Source organism: Vulpes lagopus, chromosome 4 (genome assembly GCF_018345385.1).
Source record: "Vulpes lagopus strain Blue_001 chromosome 4, ASM1834538v1, whole genome shotgun sequence".
Lineage (NCBI taxonomy): Eukaryota > Metazoa > Chordata > Mammalia > Carnivora > Canidae > Vulpes > Vulpes lagopus.
This window is the reverse complement of record NC_054827.1, coordinates 145,027,039-145,054,425: the sequence shown is the minus strand read 5'-3', so window position 1 is coordinate 145,054,425 and position 27,387 is coordinate 145,027,039. Positions and strand designations below refer to the sequence as shown.

Below are 27,387 nucleotides of genomic sequence, written 5' to 3'. Positions count from 1 at the left end.
AAGCTTTGCCCAACACCGGAGGTTCCGGGCCGAAAACTATAATGGTTAATATGTACCGAGTGCTCATCAGGAATGGTGCTCCGTGCTGTAAATATTTTAGCTCACTCTGTGCCGAGGGGGACATTATTCCCATTTTTACACAGGAGCAAAATGAAGGCCCGGAGAGCGAGGGGTAGAACAGGAACCTGAGCCGCGGCACTTTGACCCAGAGATACTGTGGGTAACCAACCACTGACTTCTCAGCCCCAGGGACTGCCCTGCTCTGTGGGTTCTAGGAAGCAGGACTCCTGACTCCCTCCCTCCGATGGAGGAGACAGCTCCGGGGTTGGGGATGAAACCCCTGAAACGGGCCACTCTTTGTGCGCACACCTGAGCAATGAGTAAGCTAAGCCTCGCTCACCTGTGCTGTAAAAGCAGGCAGGGCCGCGGCCTAGCGAAGGGGCCTGGGTGTTGGAATAAGGTCCAGGTTTGCTCCCCACTTTTGCAAATCCAAGGGATCCTATGCCATGCCCCCTAACCCTTCCAGAAACCTCGCCTAGAAAGGAAGCTACTGTCTCTCACTCCTGAAGAAGTTTGTGTGAGTGTTGCGTGATGTCCGCCTGCACCCAACTGGGCAGGTGGTGGGATACCTGTGGATGGGCTCTTCCCCGGTGGTGGTGGTGGGGGGCAGGTGCTCTCCCGGCTGGGGGGGGTGCAAAGGTGTGAGGGCCCCAGGGAGTACGCAGAGCAGAAGAGGGTGCAGAGGGTGCGATGAGGGACACGGGGGGCGGGCAGCAGCCGGCAGGGGTGCTCCAGAGGTGGGAGCCGAGCCTGGCTGACCCGGCCGGCCCAGGGCTCCAGCCGGCCCAGGTGTCTCAACCGCAGAGCGGCGGCGGCAGGGCAGAAAGCACCGCAAACACTGATAAGCCGAACAATCCGGGCTTTGTTTCGGAAGGATTTGCCTCCGAGTTTCCAGTTGGCTTTTATCTGCGTCTGGACGCGTGTGACCGTCCGCCCCGGAGCTGCGGGAGGCGCCTGCAGGGTCGGGCGGGCGAGGGCAGGGGCAGGGGCCGGGGCCGGGGCAGGGGCCGGTGCGGGCGCGGGGCGCCTGGCGGGGGCGCTGCGCGGGGCGGGCGGGTCGCGCAGGTAGGCAGCGCAGGTAGGCAGCGCAGGTAGGCAGCGCGGGCGGCGGGCGGCGGGCGGCGGGCGGGCCTGGAATGCCGGGGGCGTGCTGCCGCCGCCTTTGCGCAACCCCTTCGCTATATATAGGGCGGCCGCGGGGCTCGGCCGGCGCCTGCTTCGGGCCTCGCCTGCCGGGCCGCGCCGGTGAGTACGCGGGCGCCCCCCCAGACACCTGCGGCCGCCCCGGGACCCCCCCCAGACACCTGCGGCCGCCCCGGGGACCCCCCCCCAGACACCTGCGGGCGCCCCGGGGACCCCCCCCCCCAGACACCTGCGGGGGCCCCGGGGACCCCCCCCCGCCCGGCTGCGGGCGCACGGAGAACCCTGCCTGCCCTAAGTGGCCACATTTCTTTCTTTTTTCTTCGTTTCTTCTCCGTGCTCCTGCAGTGGCAAGTCCCATGACACAGCTGATGCGACTGCTCAGGTTGCTCACCAGCCGCGGTGGGCAGCTCTAAAATGCTCCTGGGGGTGGGGGAGGTTCGGAATTCGAGTTCTGGGGAGGGGAAAGTTGGGGAATGGAAGGGGGCGCCCAGGGATCAGGATGATGATGGGGCTCTTTCTCTTTCCCTCTTTCTCTCTTTCTCTCTCTTTTGGTCATTCACTAGCTGTGTACCTAAAGCAGGTTGCTGTCCCCCCCCCCCAGCCTCAGTTTCCCCATCTCTGTGAGCAGGGGAGAACAGGGAACCCTCTCACAGCCTTCCCTGCGCCGGGAATTCCAGGTTGGTGGGGCTGCCCCAAGCCGTGCCCTTCCCACCAGCACCACCACCCTGCTTGTTTGCAGGGTTGCTTCTTCCAAGTGACTGCAGGGCACCCCGGCTAGTTTGCTGGGCCCGGCAATCCCGTGCAGGGCAGGTCTTTTCAGCTCGTCTTGGGGGAGAGTGGAGCCCACGGTTTTTTAGGGTTTTTCAGAGCCAGAGGGTACTGCCACCGGGTGAGCACTGTGGGGCAGTGGGTTGCAAGGTAGTGTGCAGAGGTGAGGTCAGGTTGGGGGGCGCCCAGCATCTCCCAGCCGGAAAAAGGGTGGCGCATGGAATGGGAGTGAGTTCAGGCTCCAGATTCCTGGAGGCGGTCGCCTGCCATGGGTAGCTGGCGCGGATGTAGAGGCTTAGACTCATTCATTTTCCTTAGGGGGGGGGGGGGGAGGTGGCACGGAGTGACGAGCTTTTGGGCTAGGGCTCAGTGGCCTGTGGCCTATGCAATTGCTGGTGATGCAGTTCATTCTGGAAAGTTCTCTGTATTGACACTGCCAGGCACTCTGCTCGGGGCGTCCTTTATGCCCATTGATCAGTCAGCCCTACACCAGCTCAGCGAGGGAGATGGTGTTCTCGTTTTGAGATGCTGAAACTGAGGCTCAGAGAAGTTCAGGGTCGCACACAGTGGTGGGACTCCGGAGCCGGTCCTCACCCACCGTGTGGTTCTCTCTCGGGGCTGTGTGCCAGGCGCTGTCCCATCAGCAGACCTGGCAACCCCAGGGACGCAGAGGGGGAGCCCCTGAGCAGCCGCCTCACGGCCGATGGTGGGGAGTTCCCGCCGGGTCCTCTCTCGACTCCAGATCCGTAGGGTCAGCCTGCACAAGAGCTGGGGCTCTGCTGCTTGGGAAGGCCGGATGAGTGGGGCCTGTGTACCCACACCGCTGAGGACAGTGATGGGGCGCCAGGTGCCGTACATTTCCTCACCTCCCAGATCCTGGAAGGAGCAGCCAGCAGCATGGGGGTGGAGAGGGCCAGGAGGGGAGTGGCCGGCAGGTGCGGGGTGCCCTGGGCTTGGTCAGATGGCTCTCCTGGCTGCCTGCGCCTCCAGGGGGCAGGGTTTAGGAGCATGGGCCTGCACCTCCTTTTCTTACTTGCCACAGTCTAGCACGGTGAACCCCCACCAGATGATGCTGGAGTCCGTGGACGAACCAGAAAAGGAAGTATTGCGTGAAGGGAAATAATTGCTTCATCAGGGAAGTGTTGGTAAAGAGGGAATGGGCTTGGGCAGATGGTTGGACTCAGAAGAGGGAAGAGCAGAGTTCCAGGAAGGAGGCATGGAGACGTTCAGTAGAAATTTGATTTTGCTTTTTTGGTGGCACTGACCAGTGGGAGAATGAGGGCCTGGGGGGGGGGGGGCGGGGATGAAGCCAGCACAGGCCCCACGCAGAGCAAATTAGCATTCAAGACGCTTTGGTGTGTGGCTCCCCTGCCGTGATGCCCCGTGCCTCCCTGCCCAAGTCCAGCGGGTGTCCGCTTGTTCCACTGCTTGCGATGTTCTGAACTCCTTGGACATTGGGCCCGTGGACGTGTCTGTTTCTGCATTTGCTAGACTGTTCACTCCAGAAGAGTATTCTAGTCAGTCAAATCCAGAAAACATGACCTCATGACCTATTTATTTTTAAAATATTTTATTTGAGACAGAGAGAGATAGAGAAAGAGCATGAGCCGGGGAGAGAAAGAGGGAGAAGCAGGTTCCTGGCTGAGCGGGGAGCCCGATTTGGGACTTGATCCCAGGACCTTGAGATCATGACCTGAGCTGAAGGCAGACTTTTTTTTTTTAAGATTTTATTTATTTATGAGAGAGAGAGAGAGAGGGAAAAGCAGGCTCCAGGCCAGGGAGCCTGATGTAGGACTCAATCCTGGGACCCTAGGATCATGCCCTGGGCTGAAGGCAGGTGCTTAACCGCTGAGCCACCCAGGGATCCCCTGAAGGCAAAGTTTGACCGACTGAGCCCCCCAGGTGCCCCTGAAAGCCTAAATAATCATCCTTCTTGCACCTACCTGCTAAGAGTCCCCCCAGTGGGCCTGCTGTGATATTTAGGGTACGGTTTCTGGATGCAATTGCTCCTTCCAATAGATCTTGTCCACCCCAGCTTGTTTCTGGTGACAAGGGACACCCACTCACTAGTAAAATTCAGGCTTGCTTTGTTTCCTGGTCAGGGACCCGGTTCATCCGTTCAGCAAGGCCCCTGTATGTGGACTCCTCCATCCACCAATGCAAGGGGCCCGGCGATGCATGGTCTGCTCAGCACCCGGAAACAAGTCCCCAGTGGTGGGAGGACGGACGTCTGGATTATAGCGGCTAAGCACAAAGCTGACGTAAAAATAGTCAAGATTCAGTTTAATGAAGAAAACAGCTCATTGGGATCAGTGATTTGGAATAAACTTAATACCGTTTTCAGCCCCCTTCCTCCCTGCCCTCCCTCGGTCTCTCCCCCTACCTCCGGGCCCCAGCACAAAGCAATGTTAGCGCCTTCCTCTCTTGTGCTTTGGGTTCGTTTTTTGGACAGATATTTACCGGAGGTCCACTGTGCTGAGCACGGAGGTGACGAGCTTATGGGCTAGGGCTCAGTGGCCTGTGGCCTATGCAATTGCTGGTGATGCAGTTCATTCTGGAAAGTTCTCTGTATTGACACTGCCAGGCACTCTGCTCGGGGCGTCCTTTATGCCCATTGATCAGTCAGCCCTACACCAGCTCAGCGAGGGAGATGGTGTTCTCGTTTTGAGATGCTGAAACTGAGGCTCAGAGAAGTTCAGGGTCGAGACACAGGCAGAGGGAGAAGCAGGCTCCATGCACCGGGAGCCCGATGTGGGATTCGATCCCGGGTCTCCAGGATCGCGCCCTGGGCCAAAGGCAGGCGCCAAACCGCTGCGCCACCCAGGGATCCCTCCAGCGGACCTTTGCCCAGGTGCGGAGACCTTTTCGGTTGTCAAGACGAAGGGTGGGAGTAGACCCGGGAGGGAGGCTGCGTATCCTGTGGTGTACAGGACACCTTGCACAGCAGAGCCTCATGTGGCCCCAAAGGTCACCAGGACCGAGGCTGAGAACGTGCTCTGTGCACATCTCATGCCTCCGGTGCCAACGATGACCCAGTCATGCTGCTTGGCCTCCCACTCCCCAGTTAGGGGAGTGAAATCAGCTCCGGGAAAATAACTCTGTGTCGTGGCTGAGGAGATTGTGAATCCGGGTCCCAACCTCACTTGACAGGTTGAGCTGTGCTGAGAGCGCCAGTCACTCCCCTGCTGGGTGACTTGGGACAAGTGGTTCTGTCTTTGTGCTCCGGCTTCTTCCCGTTTGCAAGTGGGGATGAGCCCGACCCCTTTCCTGCACAGAGATCGCAGGAGACAATGTGTGTCGAGGCCCCGGGGTGCTGCCCCGTACCTGGCTGGTGCTCCCCAAGTGGCAGTTGTTATTGGAAAGCAATGGCTCTGTGTGTGGCGGAGAGTCCTGGGAGTCCCACGGGCACGCCAGCCCGCCTGGAGCACGGCAATGATCAGAGAGGCCTGTGGACCCCAGGTGGGGGCGGAGGGAGGCCTTGGGGAGGGAGATGAGGGAGGGCCTTCGGGAGCGCAGTGCTCCCCAGGCAAGAGCAGAGGGTGGAGGCCAGTGTGGCCTGAGGAGGGGGATCATTTAGGGAGCAGTGGGCAGTGAAGAAATGGGGAGTCCACGCAACCACACCGGGTGAGAGACTGGAGCCTAAACCAGTTAAACAGGCTGCCGCGCTGGCTGAGGCAGGAGGTGCTGGGGCCCAGCCTGGGGAGGTGGCTCCCGCAGCCAGTGCTCCCGGCTGGAGTCCGCAGGTCCTGGTGCTGGCCGGGTGGGGGGCTGTGCCCTCGGAGATGGGAGATGACCTCGCAGTCCTGCGACTGTGACAGCAGGGAGGGCAAACAGCAAAGCTCCAAGGAGGGGAGCGGGGTTGGGGTGACGGGAAGTGAGCTGCATCTGAGTCGGGGTGAGGTGCAAGCACAGGCTGCTGAAGCGGCAGGTGGCCGGTGGCCAAGGCAGGAGGTGAGGTTGGGCCAGGGGATGCTTTTGTACCGGGCTGGCAGGTGCTTCCAGACCGAGTCCACGGATCCCCGGCTTCCTCCCTGGGCTCTGTATGCAGAAGCGGGACGCTGACTTCTGTCACCCGACCGTGGCCACATCTTCCCATTTGCCTGGCACTGGGTCTTTCATCAGATACACTGCACTTCTGGCGACGGTGTGGCTGACTCATCCCTCCCAGGAGCAGTCCAGTCCTGCGGCTGCCAGGCAAGCACAGACTCCGAGTCCGACTCCTCGGGTCGCGCTGTGGCCTCGGGCCAGGTGCCCCAGTGTTCTCATCTGTAAAATGGGAAGGGCACTAACCCTCCCAGGGTTGCTAAGAGGAGGAACCCGCACCAGTTCATGGCACCGGCTACTGTTCCAAGCACTTTGCACAGACATTGACTCATTTCAGCTGCCTGATAACCCAGTGGGTTATAGACTGTTATAAACACCAGTCTACCTCGGGGGAAACTGAGGCATAGAGCAGTCGAGTGGCTTGCTGAGGCCACAGTGCATCTGGAGCAGAGCTGGAGTGTGGTTCTGAACCCCTGTGCTATGTAAAGGACCCAGCCTGCCTGACGTTAAGAGCTCCAAGGTTCTTTCTTTCCCCAGAACCCTGTGGCTAAGGATCCCTGCGTTGGGAGAGTCAGAGGTAGACCCTGCAGCTACGCTCCCCAAACCACGTGGGCTGGGCCCGTCTTTTCTTATCGCACCAGCATAGTGGCCTTGAGCTGAGCTTAGAGCTCTCAGGCCAGCCTTGATCTCCTCCCTAACCACCCAGCTCCACCCCACCTCCCCTGCCTGGGCCTCGGCCTTGGAGCTGCCTCCCAGCACACCCCAGGAAGGGGCCCCCTGGGCCCAGCAGGCCTTGAGCAGCAGGTTTGCCCCACCTTTGTCAGCTCTAAGAAGGCCTTTCATTGAGCCTAAGGGAGGAGTCCAATCTGGGAAAGGCACAGCCTCTCCAGAAGCCAGGCATTAGCAGCGGCCCTGCTCCTAGAAGCCAACCACGCCGCATGCAGCCAACACCCAGCCCTAGGGGGGGCTGCCAGGAAAGGCTCTGGATTCAAACTGACCCGGCTTCAGAGCTCTGCACCTTGGGGCCTTGGGCAAGTTACGTAGCCTCCTTGTGCCTCAGTTTCTTCATCTGTATAATGGGAGCATGATTCCCTTGAATGGGTGGCTGCGAGGCTGAGCGCAGCCCGGCTTAGTCAGTTCTGGCTGCCGCTGGCCAGGAGGTCCCAGCACCCTACCCAGGAGGCACGTGAGGGCTGTTGTGTGGCAGGCCCTGTGTCGGGTGCTTGCTAAGTTGAAATGAAAGGCCTGGTGTGTGCTTTCATGGAAGCCAGTGACTGCAGGACATTCCGCAGCAGAATGTGTCATGTCCTGCAGGTCGTGGGGAAGGTTGGGATTCCTTAAGCTAAGGAAATTAATGAAACCCCTTCAGGATGGGGACACACAGAATCAGCTTAAGTCCTGGCTTTACCCGTACGAGGAACAGTGACAACACGCGTGTCCCTGGACCACCTTGCTTCGTGGGTCTGGGGTTGGGCGACATTCTTAAAAGAACTTGGAAATTTCATACAGAAGAAAAAATAAGTCACCCCCAGGCCCGTCACCCTCTCTGAATCCCGTAGAACGTTTCCAGATCCTATGAGAACATGCTGTGAGTAGAACAAAAAAGTAATTCCATTCACAGTTTAGCTAAAGCATTTTCCTGGGTCTTTCTTTTTCCTCCTGATTCTTTATAACCTTTTTAATAGCGTGTTATTACACCGCATGCATGTACCCTGGTTAGGACAACGATTTCCTTATTTTCACTTTCCATCTCTTTGACAGTGTGGCAGACGTCTTTTCGATCTGCATCCCATTCTTTCAGTCAACCCCCATTTATTGGGCATTGCCAGTGGGCCAGGCGGAGCTGCAGACCCTTAGGATGTAGTGGTGAACAGGACCAAGCCTTTTTCTTTTTTTTATTTGTTTGTTTGTAGAGCTTACATTTTGGTAGGCAGGAAGTAGATCTATTTAAGAAAAATAGGCCAGTCAGATAGACCCAGATTCTGGGAAGGTCTCTTCAAAGAAGTGATCAGAACAGGGTGGAGACGTACTTTGGGTTTTCTGGGAGAAAATATTCCTAGATTCTTAATTCCTAGAAGTGAAATGACAAGGTCAGAGATGGATCGTAAAACACTTTAGATACGTAGCCAGTGCTTCTCCAGCCGTGCTCATCTCACTGCATCTTCTCCAGCACAGCGTATTATACTTAAGAAATAATTTTTTTCGGCTGATTTGATGGCCGAAGCTCCCCGTTCTGATTTGCAGGGCTTGGCTTGTTACTGAGGCCCCATTCTTGTTTTGTAGTATTTCAGCCACTGGTTCTTCCTCTTCTGTGAATTGTTTGTGCTAGTCCTTTGTACTGCACTGTCTAACGTGTGTCATAGGACAAGGAACCACAAGGAGTGGAATTCCAAGTGTGTCAGGAGCCACACTTCCTCTCCATGTAAGCAAGAAAGGCTTTGTTGAGAAAATGGGTTATGAGGAAGCCTCTCTCAAAGGTTAGAAGGAATGCGATTCTGACAAAAGGTCGTTAATCCAGGCAGCATGGCAGAGAAATAGTTGCCTGCTTCATGCCAGGCACTTTCTAGGTATCACCGTTGATCTCGTGGCCCTGCAAAGTATGCAGAACTAGCCACATTTTATAGATCGGGAGACATTTATGCCTTAAGCCCAGAGCTATAAAAGGACGTGCCTCAACACACGCCCACTGATAAGTGGCACCACTGGGATTCGAACCAGCTCCTGTGTGTCACGCTGCTCACGAAGACACGGTGGCAGGTGGAACGTAGGTGAACATCTGCACCTACGGTCAGTCCCCTGGATGAGGCTGGGCGCAGATCTGGGGTCTAGACATAAAGAGCAGGTGGGGCACCCATCGGCAGACCCGAGGACTTTGGCCCCCCGTGAGCTGATGGAGATGGATGGGTTCGCGTCCCCTTTCTGATGAAAGGAGGAGGCTGAGAAGGGAGTCAGAGAAACTAAAGGGAGTTCAGCTGACTGGAGGCTAGAATGGGAAAATACTGTAAGACGTGGCTTGATGTAGTGACAGCCGTGGCCAGCAGTTGAGGGAGACCCAGACGTGGAAGTCTGGGGCTTCGGAGCCCACGCTCGCAAGGTACAGAAGCACAACACCCTTCGTCTCTCCCGAATCTCTGCAACCACTGGGTGCTCTTCTTCCTGTCAGAGCACCCAGTGTGCCTCCTTTGAGGGGATCCTTCTTTAAGCTCTTTTCCCTCCACAGACCATGGCTCCTTGGCCTGAGCTGGAAAATGCCCAGCCCAACCCCGATAAGTACACGGAGGGGTCCAGTGGTCTGCAGTCCACCACCCCCGTGAATGGCAAGGAGACCGCCAAGAGTAAGTGCCGCCCATCCTGCCCCAGCCTGGCTCCTGGGGGGCACCCCGGGAGACCCGGGCTTGAACCTTATCCCATCATGGCCTTGTTTGGGTAGGTGACACCGGGACCCCAGTGACCAAGATCGAACTTCTGCCATCCTATTCCACTGTGGCACTGATAGAGGAGCCCACGGGGGTGGAAGACCCCTGGGACCTGCCCGAGCTTCGGGACACAGGGATCAAGTGGTCAGGTAAGAGTGGCAGGACGGATTGGGCTCGTTGTGTCCTCGATACTGTCTCCTTTGTGCTGTCCTCCTCTTTCGTTGCTCTGATGCCCTGCACGCAGGTCCCTGGCTGGGGGGACCTCCCGACAGGGTCCTGGAATCCTGGAGTCCAAGCCCAGTGTGAGAACTGGGGGCTCTTTTGTTCTCATTCATCCAGTGCATGTGCCAGCATTGGGGTAATAGCCAGACCAGGCACGACACCCGTACGTGTGTGCCAACCGGGTCCCAGGAGCGGTGCTCCGGATGCAGCATGAGCAGATAAGGCTGCTGCTCCCAGAGCTCCTGGATGGGAGGGGGGCAGGGGGGTGTCTCCTCACCTAAGTGTGGGCATCGGGGAAGGCTTCCAGAGGATAGACTATACAGCCAGAAGGGCTGGCCTGCAAGCAAATGCTGCATTTCTTTTCTGGGCGCAGGGCGTAGAGTCTGTCTGCTGAGAGGGAGGAGGTGAGAACCACTGTCAAAGTGAGCAGAGAAAATAGCATCCAGGGACACAGCATTCCAGGATAAGCGAGCGCCCGGGCCCTCCCCAAACGGAGGCTCTGATGGCTACCTCGCGGCCACATTCTAGAAAGTATTCTGTGCTGTTCAGAAAGTGCTCGGCAGAGCCATTATCTCTGACCCCACACTTAGCAGGTGCCAAGTGCCCTTAACTGCCTCACTCAGCAACACTGGTTCCGCTGAGCCTGGAGTCTGGTTTGCCTGTCAGTAGCCCAGACCCCCCCGAACCCCCCCTCCCCAGAGCCAATCCTTCAGAGACACTTGGCCACAGGCTTCAACTAAATGGACTATAGCGGGAATCGCTTTGAAAACTGCAGTCATGGATGCATCCGGGCCTTGCCATACATAAGAGCTTACGGCCACCTGGGTGAGGGGGCTGCGGGAGTGGGGAGCTCTGGGCTCATTTCTGGGTTTCAGGCACTAACAGCCTTCTGTACCTTTCCCCCTACCCCAGAGAGAGACACCAAAGGGAAGATTCTCTGCGTCTTCCAAGGCATTGCGAAATTTATTTTGCTTCTGGGTTTTCTCTACTTCTTCGTGTGCTCCTTGGATGTCCTCAGCAGTGCCTTCCAGCTGGTTGGAGGTATGGAGGAGAGGGACAAAGATCTGGGGTGGGGGTATTTTTCGTGGTATTTGGTTCAGATGGTCACAACTCAGCCGGTCCTCTCCAGGTCTAGCCTCTTGGCCTGTTTTAGGACAGGAAGTCACCTCATGTCTTGGGGAGCCATGCCCCCATTTTATAGAAGAGAAAACTGAGGTCAGTAAAGGGGCCATGGCCGGCAGCCAGGGCTAGAGCCAGTTCCAGGCAGCCGGCCTCCTGTGTCTGTCCCTAGACTCTGGACAGGAAGCTGTTTGACAGCTGGACTTAGGGATCCCTACTGTCTTGAGCCCTCCCACCTAAAGAGAGGAATGGACAGGAGTGCTCCTAGGCTCCAGCAACTGGAAATCGGGACTGGGCCTTTGCTGGAGAAGGACAAGGGTCCCAGCACTGGTGGATCTGTATCCTTAGCGGTTGTCTAACCATCTCCCAGGACTGAGCGTGGCTATGCAGTGTGGTGGGGGGGAGGGGGCTTCCCAGAGGTGAGACCAGCACCTGCTAGGTCACCTGTGTTCCTCTGACAGGTGACATCAATAGCCAGCGCTTTGAAAGCCTCCTGGGGTCCTACACATTCCTTCCCAGAGCCCTTCCCCACTACGGGGAGCATCTGAGGCTAAAAGTGGTCATGCTGTCCAGCCTGGAGCTAGCGTAGGGGATCCAAACTCAGATCCCAGTGACATGAAAGACCATGAATTTCTCTACCTGCCCCCTCCCCCCCAGTATAGAAATTTCTTGAACTCTGTGACCTGGGATTATTGGGTGGGCGGCATTTGTAGGGGTGGGTGAGGGGCAGACTGACTTTCCAGGTGCCACTCCCGGTCCCCCCAGCAGGCGCTTTCACTCTGAGCCCCTGACTAGTGGCCTCTACCATCTGGGCCCCAGTCTTCAGTGAATGGGTTGGGGAATGGATTGACGGTCTCGGGCATGTGGGGCCAGGCTGAGGCTGGACAATGGGCATTGGGTGAGGTGGAAAGAGAGAAGAATGGGAATATCCATTCCTGGGGGTAAATCTGAATGGGCAATATATCCAGAGACAGGAAATAGGGTCTCAGGGGACTCGCTGACCCCGTCTGGGCCAAGTAGAGTTGAGGCCAGGCTGGTGGTCAAGGAGGCTGGAGGAAGGACTCGGGGCCAGAAGGAGTGGAGGAAGTATGGGAGGCTGCAGAGTGAAGGGCCGAGGGGGACAAGCAGTGGTGGGGGGCCATAGGCACCTAGGTCACAGAGGTGGAGACATGATACCAGGACAGCAGAGGGGGAAGGCCATAGGTACCAGCTGGGCTGGAGGCTGGCCTCACTGTCCCCTCGCCAGCTGGCCACGGCTAGACATTATGATGTGTCCCATGCCCACCCAACTTTCTTTCTTTCTTTTTTTTCCAGGAAAGGTGGCAGGACAGTTCTTTAGCAACAACTCGATCATGTCCAACCCGGTGGCGGGGCTGGTGATTGGAGTGCTGGTGACGGTCCTGGTGCAGAGCTCCAGCACCTCGTCGAGCATCATCGTCAGCATGGTGGCCTCCTCACGTGAGTCCAGGCCCCTGTGGGCCCCGACACATTCCGGGCATTTCCCTGGCCAGCTGGGGAGCCTGGGACTGACTCCGACTGTGTCCAGGCTCGCCACCAGCATCTTCCTATCTGTGTGCCCCTGGTTCGGCTTTTACCCCGGGCAGGCTCCTGTGTCCATCCCTGTGGTGGAGTCTGAATCTAGACCTCGAGGCTTGAGGGCTCAGCTGTGAATTCTCTGGAATGATGTTGTCCTGTCCAGCAGCCACTGGCCACATAGGGCTACTTAATTTTATTTAACCTTAATTTATTTTAATTTAAAATATAAAAATCGGTTGCTGGGTTGCCCTAAGTGTATCTTAGGGGACCGGTAGTCACATGTGGCCAGTGGCTGCCGTAGTGGGCCGTGTAGACGAGAAACATTCCCGTCACTGCTCGGTGATAAGAATAAAGACGTGTAATCACATCACACATGGGCTTTGGGACAACGGAGCTCGGGAAGCTGGTGTTCCAAACTTGAACCTGCTGATAGTTTGCTCTGGCTAAGTTGGGGCAGATGTTCTGAGGGGGCGGCAATTTGAACAGGTTCATTTTCTGCCCAAACCAGTTTTTTTTTTTTTTTTTTTTTAAAGCAAAATTAGCCAGAACTTTTCTGGGCTAACTTAGAAAAAGGTATTTTTCAAAATAATTTTACTTTCGGGGCACTTGGGTGGCTCAGTCGATATTAAGTATCTGACTCTTGATTTCGGCTCAGGTCGTGATCGGGGTTGTGGCTTTGAGCCCCATGTCCTGAGTTCAGCTTGTCTCTCTCCCTCTGCTGTCCCCCACCTCCTACCCCAACCCACTCAGGCAGTTTCCAAAATAAGTAAAATCTTTAAAAACCAAAAACAACTTTCATGTGTTAGAACATTGTGTTAGGAAAATAAATTTGCCATAATAAACAGACAAGTCCTTAAACATTGGTTCCTGTTCTCCCATAAGCCGGCCTTGCACCCGCCACAGGGAGGACAGAAATCTAGAGACGCGCTCGTAACCTGGGGTCCACAGAAGGGCTTCGTGGAGTCTGCGGATTCCCTGAAATTATGTGCTGGAAGTTATTTTTGGTACACGTGCCTATCTCTGTGAGGAGCTGTCCTCGCTGGCATCAGATTCTTAGCCGGGTGCCCACCCCAAAATGGTTAGGAAACGCTGCTTTGGCAATTAGCAGCTTGGCTGAGGTCGGCCCCCCTTGGGCCCCTGTTGGGAGCGTGGCCAGGCCCCCTTCCTGAACTTGCTAAGTCACTCGCTTTCTCTTTGCCACCCCCAGTGCTGACTGTGCGAGCCGCCATCCCCATCATCATGGGTGCCAACATCGGGACGTCAATCACCAACACCATCGTGGCGCTCATGCAGGCGGGAGACCGCAATGAGTTCAGAAGGTAGGAGGCTCAGACTGGCCTTCGCCGGCACGAGGCTCATGGGTGCAGGCCCGGTGGCCCCTAACTACCTTGGACTACCAGTGGCAACATGCTGGTGGTTCCTGGAGCTCTCAGCAGTAGCCATGGGGGGTAGGGGGGAGTGAGTACAGCTCGGGGTCGGGGTGGCATACCTGCCAGTCGATGCCACCCAGCTCCCCAGTCTGCGTAGCCAGGATACTTGGCCGTCACCACTGTTGCCCAAAGGACTAAACCCAATTCACCGACAGGGAAGTGCTTAGCCAGGTACCTGGCACACAATCAGAGCTCCCTAAGTGCAAGCCCTAGCTAGCAGCCTGCCTCCCGCGTGGCTGTTGTAGTTAAAACGAGGCCAGTTAGGATAGGATTTACTATCCCGCTTAGTCAGAAATAATTATAACCTCCTCAAGCTTCCTCTTTGGGTGAGCTCAACCCCTGCCACCTTCGCTTTGTTCTTCACTCGCAGGCCAATAAAAGGCAACATGTGGTTTACGTGGATGCTGGAGATCTGAAAATGGGGCAGGTTGAAACAGGCCAAGGGAACCTTTTCCTTCCAAAGGGTTAAAGTGAGAATGAGGAACATTCTCGACCTGTCTTCTAACTGGTGGGCTTTTGCCGGAAGTTCATAAAAACAGAGGCAATTTGTCTGCGTCGCGCAGTCACCCACGGGTCGGGCAGAGAGCTGGCCGGGCGGTCCACAGATGTCATCCCTCTTCTGTTGGTTACCCGGCGGGTGGCCCAGGTCCTCAGGGCTGCTCATTCCTGCTCAGACACCGCTAACCTTCTTGGGTCCCTGATGAAATGTCCCGAGGGTCGCAGGAGCGATACACATCGTCCAGGGGGGTGGCTAATTATTTGATCTTCTCAAGAAGCTGAATAGACTTTTCTGTGCCCCGTTTCATCAGTATAGAAGCATAGAGAGGTTCAATAGCTTCACTAAGGGGCACGGTTGGGACTCAGCCTAGGTTTTCTTCCAGATTGAGGGCTCTTTTCACTGCTACATCTGAAATATAAACTCGCCAACTAGAAGCGTGAGCTGTGAAAGCGCTTGCACACAGGCGTGTAATCGAACTAGGCCACCCCTCGTTTGGATGATTTAAATAGATTGCTTTCAGTAACATCTTTGGAGACGTGCATTATTCTTTCCTGGAGGTTTGGAAATACTTCCTTCGGTTTCTCGAAAAGTAATGATTATATTCCGACACCTATAAGGCTCTTAAAACATTTTGCCGAACTACTAAGAAATATTTACATCACTTGCCATCAGCTTATGAAGATGTCTTAAATCACCTGCTCTAGGAAGAATAAGTCACTTTTAAATTTATAAGCTGATGCGATAGGTAAAGATTTGTACTTACAAGTAAATCGTAAATAAATCTTTTACTCCTAGTGAAGTTAAAGCATTTCCCCTGCAGGTTTATTAGCTTCTGTCCATGCCCCCTTTGGTTTTGGGTATTTTTTTGACATGAAGATATGTCTTTTTAAGATTTTTATATTTGAAAGAGCTGGAGCCAGGGTGGTGGTGCTAGAGGCAGAGGCAGAGGGAGAAGCAGGTTCCCCGCTAAGCAGGGAGCCCGACACGGGACTTGATCCCAGGATCCCGGGATCATGACCTGAGCCAAAGGCAGATGCTTCACCGACCGAGCCACCCAGGAACCCTGGAGATCTTTCTTAAAGGAAAACTTTTTCATTGAGGAAAAAAGTCTCAAGTTTCTTAGTCTGGAGATAGAATGGAATTCAGGGGAACCTACAGCCCTTCTCAGAAACTGCGGTGTGTATCGGCCTTGTTTTCTGTGCAGGCTGTTCAAAGGTTTCATTAGAGTCTCAAGATCTTGAAGTTAAAAGAGTTGAGGGCTTTGGATACCACCAAGGAAGGTGGTCTTCCATGTGCGTGATTTGGAAGTGGTCCTGAGGCAGCACCTCCAAACAGTGGTCCCTGAGCCCATTACTGCAGCCACAACCTGCCTGCTTCCCTCTGTCCCAGCAGAGAACTGAATGCTGTCTGGCTGGGTGGGAAAGGCTCTGCTGGGCGGTGGGAGACAGGCAGGGTTCTGGCCCCAGCACCCAGGCAGGGGTCTTCTTTTTCCCCTATGCTTGCTGGCCCTCAGTTTCCTCGTCAGCCAGCCGGATGGGGATATTGGTACCAGCCACTTGGGCATTGCTGTGAGCATGTAGATGTGGATGTAGAGAGGTGACTTGCTGGCAGACGGTGCCATCAACGACCTGCCCGGACCAGGGCCCACTCGCTTGCCGACTCATCTCAATGTTGGCTCCGGCTGGGGTTCTTACAGGGCTTTCGCTGGAGCTACTGTCCATGACTTCTTCAACTGGCTGTCCGTGTTGGTGCTCTTGCCCCTGGAGGTGGCCACCCATTACCTGGAGATCCTCACCAACCTGGTGGTGGAGACCTTCAACTTCAAGAATGGAGAAGATGCCCCCGCCCTTCTGAAAGTTATCACCGATCCCTTCACAAAGCTCATAGTCCAGGTAGCCTGGCTCCCTTCAAAGAGGGAAGGAAGGAACTAACTGCCCCCCTGCCCCCTCCCACTCCTCCCAACTGGAGAGAGATGGTGGACAAGGATGAGGGTCTATAAACACTACTTGCTCTCTGGTTGCCTCTGAGAAAGGCCAGAGGAGCCAAGACTTCAAGGGCACCTGCCCTTGAAGAGTAACCAGCCTTCTGCGTTTCCTTGACTTTGCATGTCATCTTTATTGGGGTGGGAGCGGAGTGGGGGGTGGCAAGTGCTTCTCAAGACTCAGGACTCTGGATGCTTGGGGCCACTTTATTCCCCCTACTGACCTCGGCACCCATGGGCTCACTGATAAAGGATTATCCTGCTCATACTCCCCTGCTCCCCAGGCTGATTGAACTATTATTGAAATAAATCTTAAAAGGTTTTGTGGCTGTTGTCTTGAAAAGTGGGTCAGTTTAGACCTTGCCCTTTATCACCCTTACCGTCTGGGCTTTGCTGTCACCTGATGACCATCTACTGTGTGCTTCCCAGCTACCAGCCCGCTGTTTCTACAGCCATTCCCTTATTTCTCAAGCACCTGCTAACGTCTGGGTGCGGTGCTCCATCCTGGGAGCATAGACGGAGCAAGTCAGAACTCACTGGGCTTATGTTGTTGGAGCCCCTTCCATAGAGCCTCCTATGTGTCTGTCTTGTATCAGTGCTGAGACCTGCTGACCCTCTCCTGTCTGTCTTCCTCAGCTGGATAAGAAAGTCATCAATGGAATTGCAATGAATGATGAAGCAGCCAAAAACAAGAGTCTGATCAAGATTTGGTGCAAGACTTTTACCAACGTGGTAAGTTTCTAAGGATGTGGCTGGGTGGGCAGACTCTTGGATCTGTGGGTTCAGCAAAACCTTGAATTCAATGTGGGCAGATAAGAGGTCAGAGGAAGTAAAAATTGGCCCTGGGAATCCTTAGGGAAGCAAGTCTTTGAATGCTTGATGGACAGATAATGCAGTAGGACAGACTCCCTCTTGCCCCACCCACACCTTGGAAAACATGTTATTCCTGGCTTGAGATTTTCATGTCTCTTGGCTTATCTTTGGCTCCCTGTGTTCCCATGAATGGAGGGACCTGTCGCAACAGTGCATCATATTTTAGAGACACATGCATTGACGTGTGTCTCCTTCCTGCTGGCCACACTGCCTGCAGTCCCCACCAACAGGGAGATGGTGGACTCTCTATACCATGTGTCGATGTTTGTCCTCCAGACTCAAATGAATGTCACCGTTCCTTCGCCTGAGAACTGCACCTCCCCTAGTCTCTGTTGGTCGGACGGTACCTACACCTGGACCCTCAAGAACGTGACCTATACGGAGAACATTGCCAAGTGTGAGTGGAGCTCAGCAGAGCACCAGCCACTGGGATGGGCTGTCGGGGTGGGGGTGAGGGGGTGCTGATGTTGTGCTTTATCACAAAGATGTGCTGGCCCGAAAAGACCGCAGAAAGCCCTTGTTAGGAGGGCAATGGGGCCCCCCAAGGCCAGTGTGAAACGCAGTAAGTGAAGAAAAGAAGGGCACGGGGATTCACTGAGCACCAACATCATACCAAGTAATGAACTGTGCACTTTCACAGCAGCAGGAACTAAGGTTTCGAGCCAGGTCTGGGGTCCCACCAGGAGGGGTGGAACCAGGATTTGAATCCCAGCCCCTCTGGCAGGTCCATACAGCACTAGAGCTCATCTGCAGATTCCAGAGGGCTCCCTCTGTCTGCTTTGGTGTATCCCTTGGGCTCTAGGGAGATGCCAACCAGACCTGTAGGAGATGTAGGGCCCACACAGAACAGAACAAATACATTCAGCCCGAAGTCATGAGTCCCTGCTGTACGGGAGGCCCCCTTCCAAGCCCTGGAGCCACAGCACTGAACAAGGCAGTGAGCCTACATGATGCTCCGATTCTTTAAGAAGCTGGACTGTTGCCCTGGGAATCATGGGTCCAGACATCCTTAACTCTTCTGTGTGTGGGTCTCCGCTTCCCTTCATCCTCTCCACGCCGCCCACATTAATTCTGAGCAGTAGAGATTCCAAGTGTGGCTTACCTCACAGCATCAATGAGTTTATCACCTCCCGTGTTCTAGATGCTATACACCCATCAGTCAAACCCTAGAATCCTAGGGCCACACAAGACTTCTAAAAAAAATAAGGGGGCTTACAACTGGCAATAGCTCCTACTGACTTCCCCATCCTACCCCTCTTCCGCTCTTCAAGCTCTTTGATGTATCAGTCGCTCTCAGGAGTAAAACACACCATGAGACGTAGAGGTAGAAGAAAGGCCCCTGACCAGCTCTGCAACTGGAAGGATTTTACTTCGTGTTCTAGCCTCCTGAGGTCCCATTGGCCAGAACATGGCCTCAGGGTTACAGTCAGCTGCAAAGGAGGCCGGGAAGTGTGGTCTTTGTTCTGGGGTACCATATGTTGAGCCAACAACCCAGATTCTGTTACTGTAAAGCAGAAGGATGATGCTGGGGAATGAAGAACAATCTGTGGCCTCAGAGCCCCACTGGCCTCCTAACAAGGGCTTTCCCTGGTCCTTTCAGGCCAGCACATCTTTGCGAATTCCACCCTTCCGGACCTTGCGGTTGGCATCATCCTGCTGTTGGCCTCCCTGCTGGTCCTCTGTGGCTGCCTTATCACAATCGTCAAGCTCCTAGGCTCCGTGCTCCGGGGACAAGTAGCTGTGGTCATCAAGAAGACAATCAACACAGGTAGGCACACCCTCACCCCAATTCTGGGCTTTCTAGGGCATGGCATCACCGGGGCCACCCTGCCGGGGGGGAGGTTCCTTTCAGATTTTCATCTAGCAATGGCCTCCGTGTGGAGTTTCTCTCTTGGATCTGATAAGCTGAAGAAGATGCCCTTTGCCCTTGAGATCTTCCTTTGTGTCTTGGGTGGAGCCTGGGCACCAGTGTCTATCACATCTGAAAGGTCCTGAGAAAGAGCCAGCTCATATCCAGAGATCTATGAGATAGGCCTTCCTTCCTTCCTGGCAGGTTTCCCCATGCCCAGGTCTTTCGGGTCTGTCAGAATCCCTTAGAGAAAGGGTAACAGACGCCCTCTCTGCTCCCCACTTCCCTTCCACTCTTGGGAAGAAAACATGGTTCTAGATAACCCATCACCATCTTGAGGCAGCCAACACAACCCCAGTGGCCAGGAGAAGCCCCTGATGCTTATGGCATCCTGGCTAAGCCAGGATGTTGCCTCCCCATGAAACCTCTGTGAAACAGGGCCAGGAATATCTACCTCGGAGGGCTGTCCCCAAGGTTGTCATGTGGCTGGGCTGGGTGACTGTGGGCACCTGCTGGGTGTGCAGGGCCTGATCCCGTGTGGGTGTTGCCGAGAACTCAGCATGTAGGACTTCCAAGCTGCTGCCCTTTGCTTCCGTGCCCCTTCAGAAAGGTGGAGGATCTACGGCATTGGGAGAGCACCGTGAGTGCTCTGTGGGAGGAAGGTGCTTATTTGGGTGGTGTCCTAGTTCTGATTCTATAACAAATTATCAGAGGCTGGCAACACTTGTCACAGTCCTGGGGGCTGGGAAGTCTGGCATTGGGGTGCCAGCACGGTCAGGCTCTGAGGTCCCACTTGCTCATGTACAGATGGCCGCCTCCTTGCTGTGTCCTCACATGGAATGAGTAGGTCTCTCTCCTGTAAGGGCACTAGGCCAGTCAGGAGGACTCCACCCTCATGAACCAATTACCTCGCAAAGGCTCTGCTTCCTAATACAATCACATGGGGTTAGCATTTCAACATGGGAATTGGGAGGAGATGTTCAGTCCGCGACATGTGTTCAGCATCTCTACTTCCAAATTCAGTGAATGCGTGTATTGGTCTGTGGTTCCACCATCTGAACATGCAAGGTGAAAGGATTCTAAAAATCCAATTTGTGATTTATGACTATTGTGTGGGGTGGGGAGGCTTCTATACAACCTGACCCTCTAGCCCAGCCCATACCGCACCCCCCCCCCCATCCCGGTCCTCTGGAGGGGCCAGCTAGGCCTCCAACCCAGGCCTAGGCCTTCCTTAGAAGGCCTGTGACAGATCTCCTTTCCTTTCTGTCTCCTAGATTTTCCCTTTCCCTTTGCCTGGGTGACTGGCTACCTGGCCATCCTTGTGGGGGCAGGCATGACCTTCGTTGTGCAGAGCAGCTCCGTGTTCACATCCGCTATGACCCCACTGATCGGTGAGTTTCTCTCTGGCTACCCTGTCTAGTTGTGTCACCACCTCCCATCACCCCTTGGGGCTGATACTATAGTTTTTGTATTTTTCTGCCAGGTATTGGTGTGATCACCATCGAGAGAGCGTATCCACTCACACTGGGCTCCAACATCGGCACCACCACCACCGCCATCCTGGCCGCCTTGGCCAGCCCAGGCAATAGTCTGAAGAGCTCCCTGCAGGTTAGGAAAGGCTGCGTGTTCCAAGGGTTTGGAACAAGAGCCAAGTTTTTCTCTATCTTCAAAACTGTGAGGCCACCATCACTGGTGGTTGTTTAAACAGAGGTGGGGGGTGGCCACTACACCACTTCCCATCTCCTCACCCCCCACTTGGGGAACTCTGTTTGGATTTTGGGAGGTCACTTGTGCTCTGGGCTTAGAATTTAGAAGAATTCTAAATTCAGGGCAGGTCCCCTGCCCTACCCGGATCAACCAGGTTACTTGGGCAAGAAGATCTTTGGCATTTGAACTCCGTCCTGGGTTTACACACTAAGTGACCTTAGACAGGTAACCTAACCTTTGAGAATCTATTTTCTCTGCAACCCGGGAGCCTTATCGCATTAGGATTATTCCAAGGATCTGATGAGACTCAGCCTAAAGCCATGCTCTCTGATAGATATACAAGTGTAGAATAGAAAATTGAGCCACCCACGTCATTTGAAATCTTTCCTAGCCATGTTTTCAAAAAGTAAAACACGATCAATCTTAATAATGTATTTGATCTAACTCACTATCATTTGAATGTGTAATTGATTTAAAAATTGGAGAGATGTCTCCCCTTTTTATTTGGACGAAGTCTTTGAAATCTGGTGTGCATCGTGCGCTTGCAGCACGCTTGAGGCCAGCCACACCTCCAGCACTCAGTTGCCACATGTGGCCAGTGGCTGGCGACTGGACAGGCTGGTCCAAAGCCCGTAGTGTGATGCCTGGCACCTGGTGGGCCCAAGGAAGTGGCAAAGTGTGTGGCCTCTGGAGCCAAGGCTGCTAGGGTTGGAATCCCACCTCCGCCGTCTCCTGCCTGTGCAGGGAAGGAGCCTCACCTCTTCCTCAGTTGGCTCGACCACCAACTTCAAACGAGGGTAATGATGGTCTGGCAGCTCTGAGGGTACTTTTTGGAGGATTGAGGTACTCGTTGCATGTGCTTCCAACAGCTGCCTCAGCCTAGTGGGCACTAAGATCAGCTGCTGCTGCCATTATCTGTACCAAGTGCAGCCCTCTCCCTGGCCTCCCTCGGATGGGGCCGTGGGGACCCCCAGCTACCTAGCAAGCCTCTTCTTGGGCCCCACCAGCTGGGTCAAGCCCTAGGTTTCTAGGGTTTTGAGATTGATCATTGTGAATTTCAAACTCCAGAGGACTCTGGGGGGCCTGGGCTGTGGTTCATCTGGTCACCTCCATCGGCGTCCACCCACCCGCACCCACCTGCACTCGTCTGCACACACCTGCATCCACGCACACACAGCAAGTCCCTGGGAAGGCCCAGCGGGCCCTTGGCGCTGCCCCAGAGGCCTTGTGACGCCCCTGCCATCACCCCGGCCTCACCAGGCACCAGACCCGCTCACCCCCACCCCCCTTGCATTTCAGATCGCGCTGTGCCATTTCTTCTTCAACATCTCGGGCATCCTGCTGTGGTACCCCATCCCGTTCACCCGCCTGCCCATCCGCCTGGCCAAGGGCCTGGGCATGCTCTCGGCCGAATACCGCTGGTTCGCCGTCTTCTACCTCGTCTTCGTTTTCTTCCTGACCCCAATGGCCGTGTTTGGCCTGTCGCTGGCCGGCTGGCCGGTGCTGGTGGGCGTGGGTGCGCCCGTGGTCGCCGTGGTCCTGCTGCTGGGGCTGCTGGGCGTCCTGCAGTCCCGCTGCCCTCGCATCCTGCCCCGGAAGCTGCGGGACTGGGGCTTCCTGCCCCTGTGGCTGCGCTCCCTCAAGCCCTGGGACGACCTCATCTCCCTGCTGGCCGGCTGCTGCCAGAACCGCTGCTGCCTGTGCTGCCGCCTGTGCTGCCGCACCTGCTGCCTGCTGTGCGGCTGTCCCCCGTGCTGCCGCTGCAGCGGGTGCTGCCGCAGCCAAGATGACGACGAGGGGGCACCGCCCGGCAAGGGCCCCGAGGCCTTTGACAACGTGGCCCTGAGCGTGGAGGCCCAGGACGGGTCCCCTCAGCCTCCAGTGGATGACCCGGACTCCAAGGTCATGTCAGGCAGCACAGCCTTGTAGGGCACCCCCCACCTCGCGGCGGGAGGGAACAGGGCCCCGAATCCCACCTCTGCCTGGTAGAGATCCTTCCCTCCTGAGAAAGGGTCAACCGCTCACCCATCGCCCTGGGCCTGCACCATGGCGTCAGCTCAGCCTGGGCTCCAGCTTTCCTGTGGCAGGAGTGGGCACAGGGACCCTGAGAGAGCATGAGACACCGTGGCTACAGGTGATCCCGCCGCCCACCCCTGCCACAGTGGGGTTGCTCCACAGGACCCATTTACTGGACCCCAATCATCTTCCAGAGAGATGCCCCAAGGGGATGGATTTATGGAAGGTTCTCTAAGATGCCCACATTAAGTGAATGTGTTAGGGGTCTAGAGCTCAAGCAACTTTTCCCAAAGACTTGCTTCCTCCAAGAGCACAGTCCTTGCCCCCAGACCAGACCCATTCTGGAGAAAGAGTGTGATTGTTTGGAGACTTGGTGAGGACCACTGGGGTGGGCCTTGCCCTCTTCCCAGATCTCCCCAAACCCGTGTTCGGTGTCCCCACCCCGGCAGGTGTGGCTCATCAAAGCGTCCCTGCTGTGCCCAAGTTTTCAGGGCGGGAGCCACATCTGAGCTACCAAGAGAGGTTCAGAGGGCACTTCGGCTCACCTGCAGGGTCTGTTTTATCAGAGAAGCGAGTGGTCCTGTTCCCGAGCAGGGCCCATGAAGGGTGAGAGCTGGGCATGGGGAGCAGTGGGAGGGGGAGATGGTTTATCTGCTGAAGGGGCCGAGGGCTCTTCTTCATTTGGCTACTTTAGAAGCCAGTGGACCGCTGAGTCTAGAGCCCAGTGCTGCTCTCTCGGTCAGATAAAATCATCCTTTTTGGGTCTTTTAGAATAAGATAAGCAGCCCCTGTGGGTCCCCTTCACTACTGCCACTTTGAACCCCAGGAAAGATGTGAGCATGGAGTAATTGTACCTTGTCTCCGCCTTCTCACTCTGCAAGATCAATGTCCGGGTTGGCTTTTTTGATGGGCAGCTTCCATTCATCCAGCCAAGCCAGAAACCCTTTCCAAACATTCTCGCACATTCCCATAGGATTTCCTGCCCTTCTCTCTATGCCTGTGGAGACCCAAACTTTCCTCCAAGGGCAGAATCCAGGGCATGACCGAATGGCCCATAGGACGGTGGTCACCAGGTAGCAGGAGGGGTCCGTGTGTGGCCGCGGGTCCAAGGGCTGTGCTCCTTCTTGCCTCAGATACCTTCTCTGTGCCTTCTCCAGCCGCCTGTAGTATTTGCACCTCCTCCCTCCACTGCTCCCGCACCCTGAACAATCCATCTGCCCCGGAGAGGGAGGGGGCTTCAACTAAGTTTGGGGGGGTCGGGAGGGGGTTCAGTGCAGCTGCACTCCAAGGCTCTGCTCTCCCCCATCCTGGCTTATCCTTCATCTTAGCAGGTTGGGGTACCAAACTGAGCCCTCTGCTGACCCTTAACCCCGTGTAGATACCAATTCCCCAACAGAGCCATTTATACTCTATATTTATAGCCGCACATCTGTACAGCATTTTTCATAAGTTATATGGTAAATAGGAGTGTGATTTGTGTTTTATAGTGCTCTCATTTGGAAATGAGGCCGGGTTCTACTATGAAATATAAAGAAAGCATCTTTGTATATTTTGTAATACCGCCCTTCAAATGTGCCTCTAGCTGCACCCATGCCACACACCCTGTAAATATGTAAGTTAAGCCTAGGCAGGGCTGTGGCCCTCTTTGCACACGGATTATTTTTTTAAAAAATTGGATCCTTCTAACTGCATTGATTGTATTTTTTTTTTTTTTTTACTGGTTGTGGGAAGGGAGAAATAAAAAAAGGGAATTAAACCCCAAAGCTTTGAGTGTGTAGCTTTCAATTACAGGGAAATCGGGGCTTCGTGGATCTACCTCTCCATCACCAGGGCCAGCTGCGTAATTTGTGGGGACCCTTGTTCAGGAAGCACAATGAAAGGGACATACATAATAGGCACTAAATACAAAGCTTTTCTTCCTTCAGGGTTTTAAAATGTTGTGGAGTGCTATCCTAAGTAAGATGTGAGTTTAAATTATTGGCATAAATTTCATGGTTCATCTTTATATTGTGCGATGCCAATTTTAATGTAAACATAAGAGTTTCTAACTCACACGTGGGATGGCCAAAATTACATGACTCTTTGTAGCTCCTACATGTATTTTGTTCCTGCCAGAACAGCAGGGATTTTGCATAAAGCTCAGTTTTTATTTCTCTTCTTGACATCTGCACGTTCTGTCAATAGCCTCCCTTACTGATGAGTAAGGAGGCAGTGAAAAGAAGCACAAGGCGCTGACGCTTCTGTGTCATCATTCCAGCCTGAGTGAGTGGCAAACACGAGTGAAAAGGAGTAAGATAGGGCTCCTCCATCATTTCTTTTGTTGTGTTTGAAGAAAGTTCTGGTTCGAATGGGAAGCATGTCCTCCTGGGGCTGTCAGTACCCCCAGTATACTCGGTTGCAGACATAACACACTTGTACTTGGCCTTGAGTCTTGCTGCCCTTAGGCTCGCTGTGGGTCTACTTGAATTCTGTACTCATGGGGCATTGTCAGTGCTCTGCGTGAGTGGGGTGGCAAGGGGCTGTGGGCATGGGTATTGCCCATTCTGCTCACACACATGCTCCATTGTCCCATTGGACTTCACTAACAAGACAAAGTTTAAAAATTGAGATTTTCAGGACCCTGGTGGCAGAGCATTTCAGCCAAGGATGAGCTGCTTCCTGTTGGGTTCTGTGTGATGGCACGTGCAGGAAACTGGCCATGCCCACCACTCCAGGCCAGTCACAGGGTTAGGGAAGAGTTGATTCATTTTATTTTTAAGATTATATTTATTCATGAGAGACAGAGACAGAGACACAGGCCGAGGGAGAAGCAGGCTCCTCGTAAGGAGCCTGACACAAGGCCTGATCCCAGAACTCTAGGATCAGGCCCTGAGCCGAAGGTAGATGGTCAACTGCTGAGCCCCCCAGGCCTCCCAGAAGAGTTGATTTAAATTAAGAACTGTGTGCAGAAGGACTATAAATTGGTAGCACCTCTCTAGGGGCAGCTGAAACAGGTGTGGAGGGCTGAGCTGGTGGGTGATAATAAGTTCAGGGTTGGGATTGCCTGGAGAGCTGGGCCCCACTACTAGCTGTGTCATGTCATTTACTAGCAAAACTGCTAACCTTCCTCAATGTCAACCAACTCCTGGACTATGGGACAGTAATGCATGCTTCTTAGGAAAGTGAGGTAACATATGTAAGTACTGAGCCCAGGGTAGGTTTACTATAAGGGCTGGGTATATAGACTCTAGGGGACTTTACTTATGCATCTATCTACCTGTTTTTTGGTAAATGAGATTTATCTGACGCATCCCCCCAACACCACCAATCTCCCAAAGTGGTAGTCAATATTTATATCACATTATTATGATTAATATGATTTACATTATGATGATGCAAAACATTTTGTTTAATTTTTTCATCAGTGCTGTCACAGACTCAAATATTTTTTTTCTCTAATTGATCCAAAGGGTCTGACAACCTTTTAGTTGGTTTCCTTCTTTTCTTTCATTTTTTTTTCTTTTGTTTTTTTAAACCCGTATCCTCTTGGTCCCACGTAGACTTGTGTTCTGTCTGCCTTTTGAGAACAGCTGTCCGTCAACCTGGGCTGTGCCATTCTGCTAGAATAGAAAGCTTGTTTTCTATTCAAGTTCCTATTTTATTGTTTTGATCTCCAGTTTGCTTGAATTACCTGAGAGCAGTTACAAAAGGATTGAGATTTTTGGGCCCAGGCACGTGTGGAAGTTTTATATCCTCACCACCTCCAAAGCCTATCCCACACCGCTGAGCAGTTTGGAAGCAAATAAAATGGTGGGCGTCTCTAAGGCGCTAAGTTTTGAGGTTGTTTGTTACACGGCACTAGGTAACCAATACAGAACCAACTGTTGAAAGCACGGATTTTAACATTAGCCTAATGCCTCTCCTGCACCTCATTCCTTACCACCTGTGCTGTGGTTTCTTTGGCTTTGTTCCTTGAGACAATAAATCTCCCCCTTGCCTGGAGTGGTTGGAGCAGATCTAGAGGTCCACTAGGGTGTTTTAATTTTTAGTTTCAGCTTAATGTCATTGGTGTGTCATATTAGCAAAAAAAACCCATCATTCTCAGGTACTGGCTAATGTACAGCCTGTGAGTAGAGGGTGAACGGGGCTGTAATATGCCTTCACGTTCAGCTCAATGCAATGACACAGGATCCAAAGGGGATCTGGGATCAGCTGGTGGTGTCAATGTCGTAGTTTTTCTTCTCTTATGGAATTTGGAGTCAATTGAAAAAGAAGACATAGAAGATGGAACTAATGGAAATGCAACCAGCCACTCTCTTACTAAGGAGGCCGATTGCAAGATGTGGCTTTTCTATCTTCGGGGATGGGAGAAAACTTCTTAACCTTCTGCTGTTGAATTAAACCAATTTACTTCACCAATCACAGGCAGGAGTGCTGCAGGCCTCCCCCATGGGGTAGAGCCCACCCTGAGAGACCTACCACAGCTGATCAAAATAAATGGGACACTACGCATTCTGAAGCTGAGCATGCTCCATTTCTTCCCCCAGACTCCCCCATCAGATAACTGGGAGGCCCCTATTGTGACTGCAGGATAATTTGGGGGTCCTCACTAACACCACAGATGGCGTTAGAAGGCCACCTTCCACAACCAACAGCACTTGAGACCTCTTGATAGCTATTTTCCACACATCACCTCATTGATGGACACCAGAGCCTTGAGAGGAGTTATTTGTTTCCATTTAATG

General features: G+C 54.1%; 1 protein-coding gene across 1 annotated transcript; it reads left to right on the top strand.

The window, feature by feature from the left end:
* The first annotated feature begins 1,280 nt into the window (after positions 1–1,280).
* On the top strand, positions 1,281–24,414 carry SLC34A2 (solute carrier family 34 member 2). Its single transcript, XM_041751296.1, has 13 exons — positions 1,281–1,305; positions 9,236–9,350; positions 9,446–9,580; positions 10,566–10,694; positions 12,087–12,230; positions 13,516–13,627; positions 15,934–16,129; positions 16,855–16,950; positions 17,368–17,488; positions 18,692–18,859; positions 20,215–20,331; positions 20,424–20,548; positions 21,947–24,414. Exons 2-13 carry the CDS (start codon positions 9,239–9,241, stop codon positions 22,574–22,576), a joined length of 2,085 nt encoding a protein of 694 aa, XP_041607230.1. The 5' UTR covers positions 1,281–1,305; positions 9,236–9,238; the 3' UTR covers positions 22,577–24,414.
* The last annotated feature ends 2,973 nt before the right edge of the window (positions 24,415–27,387 follow it).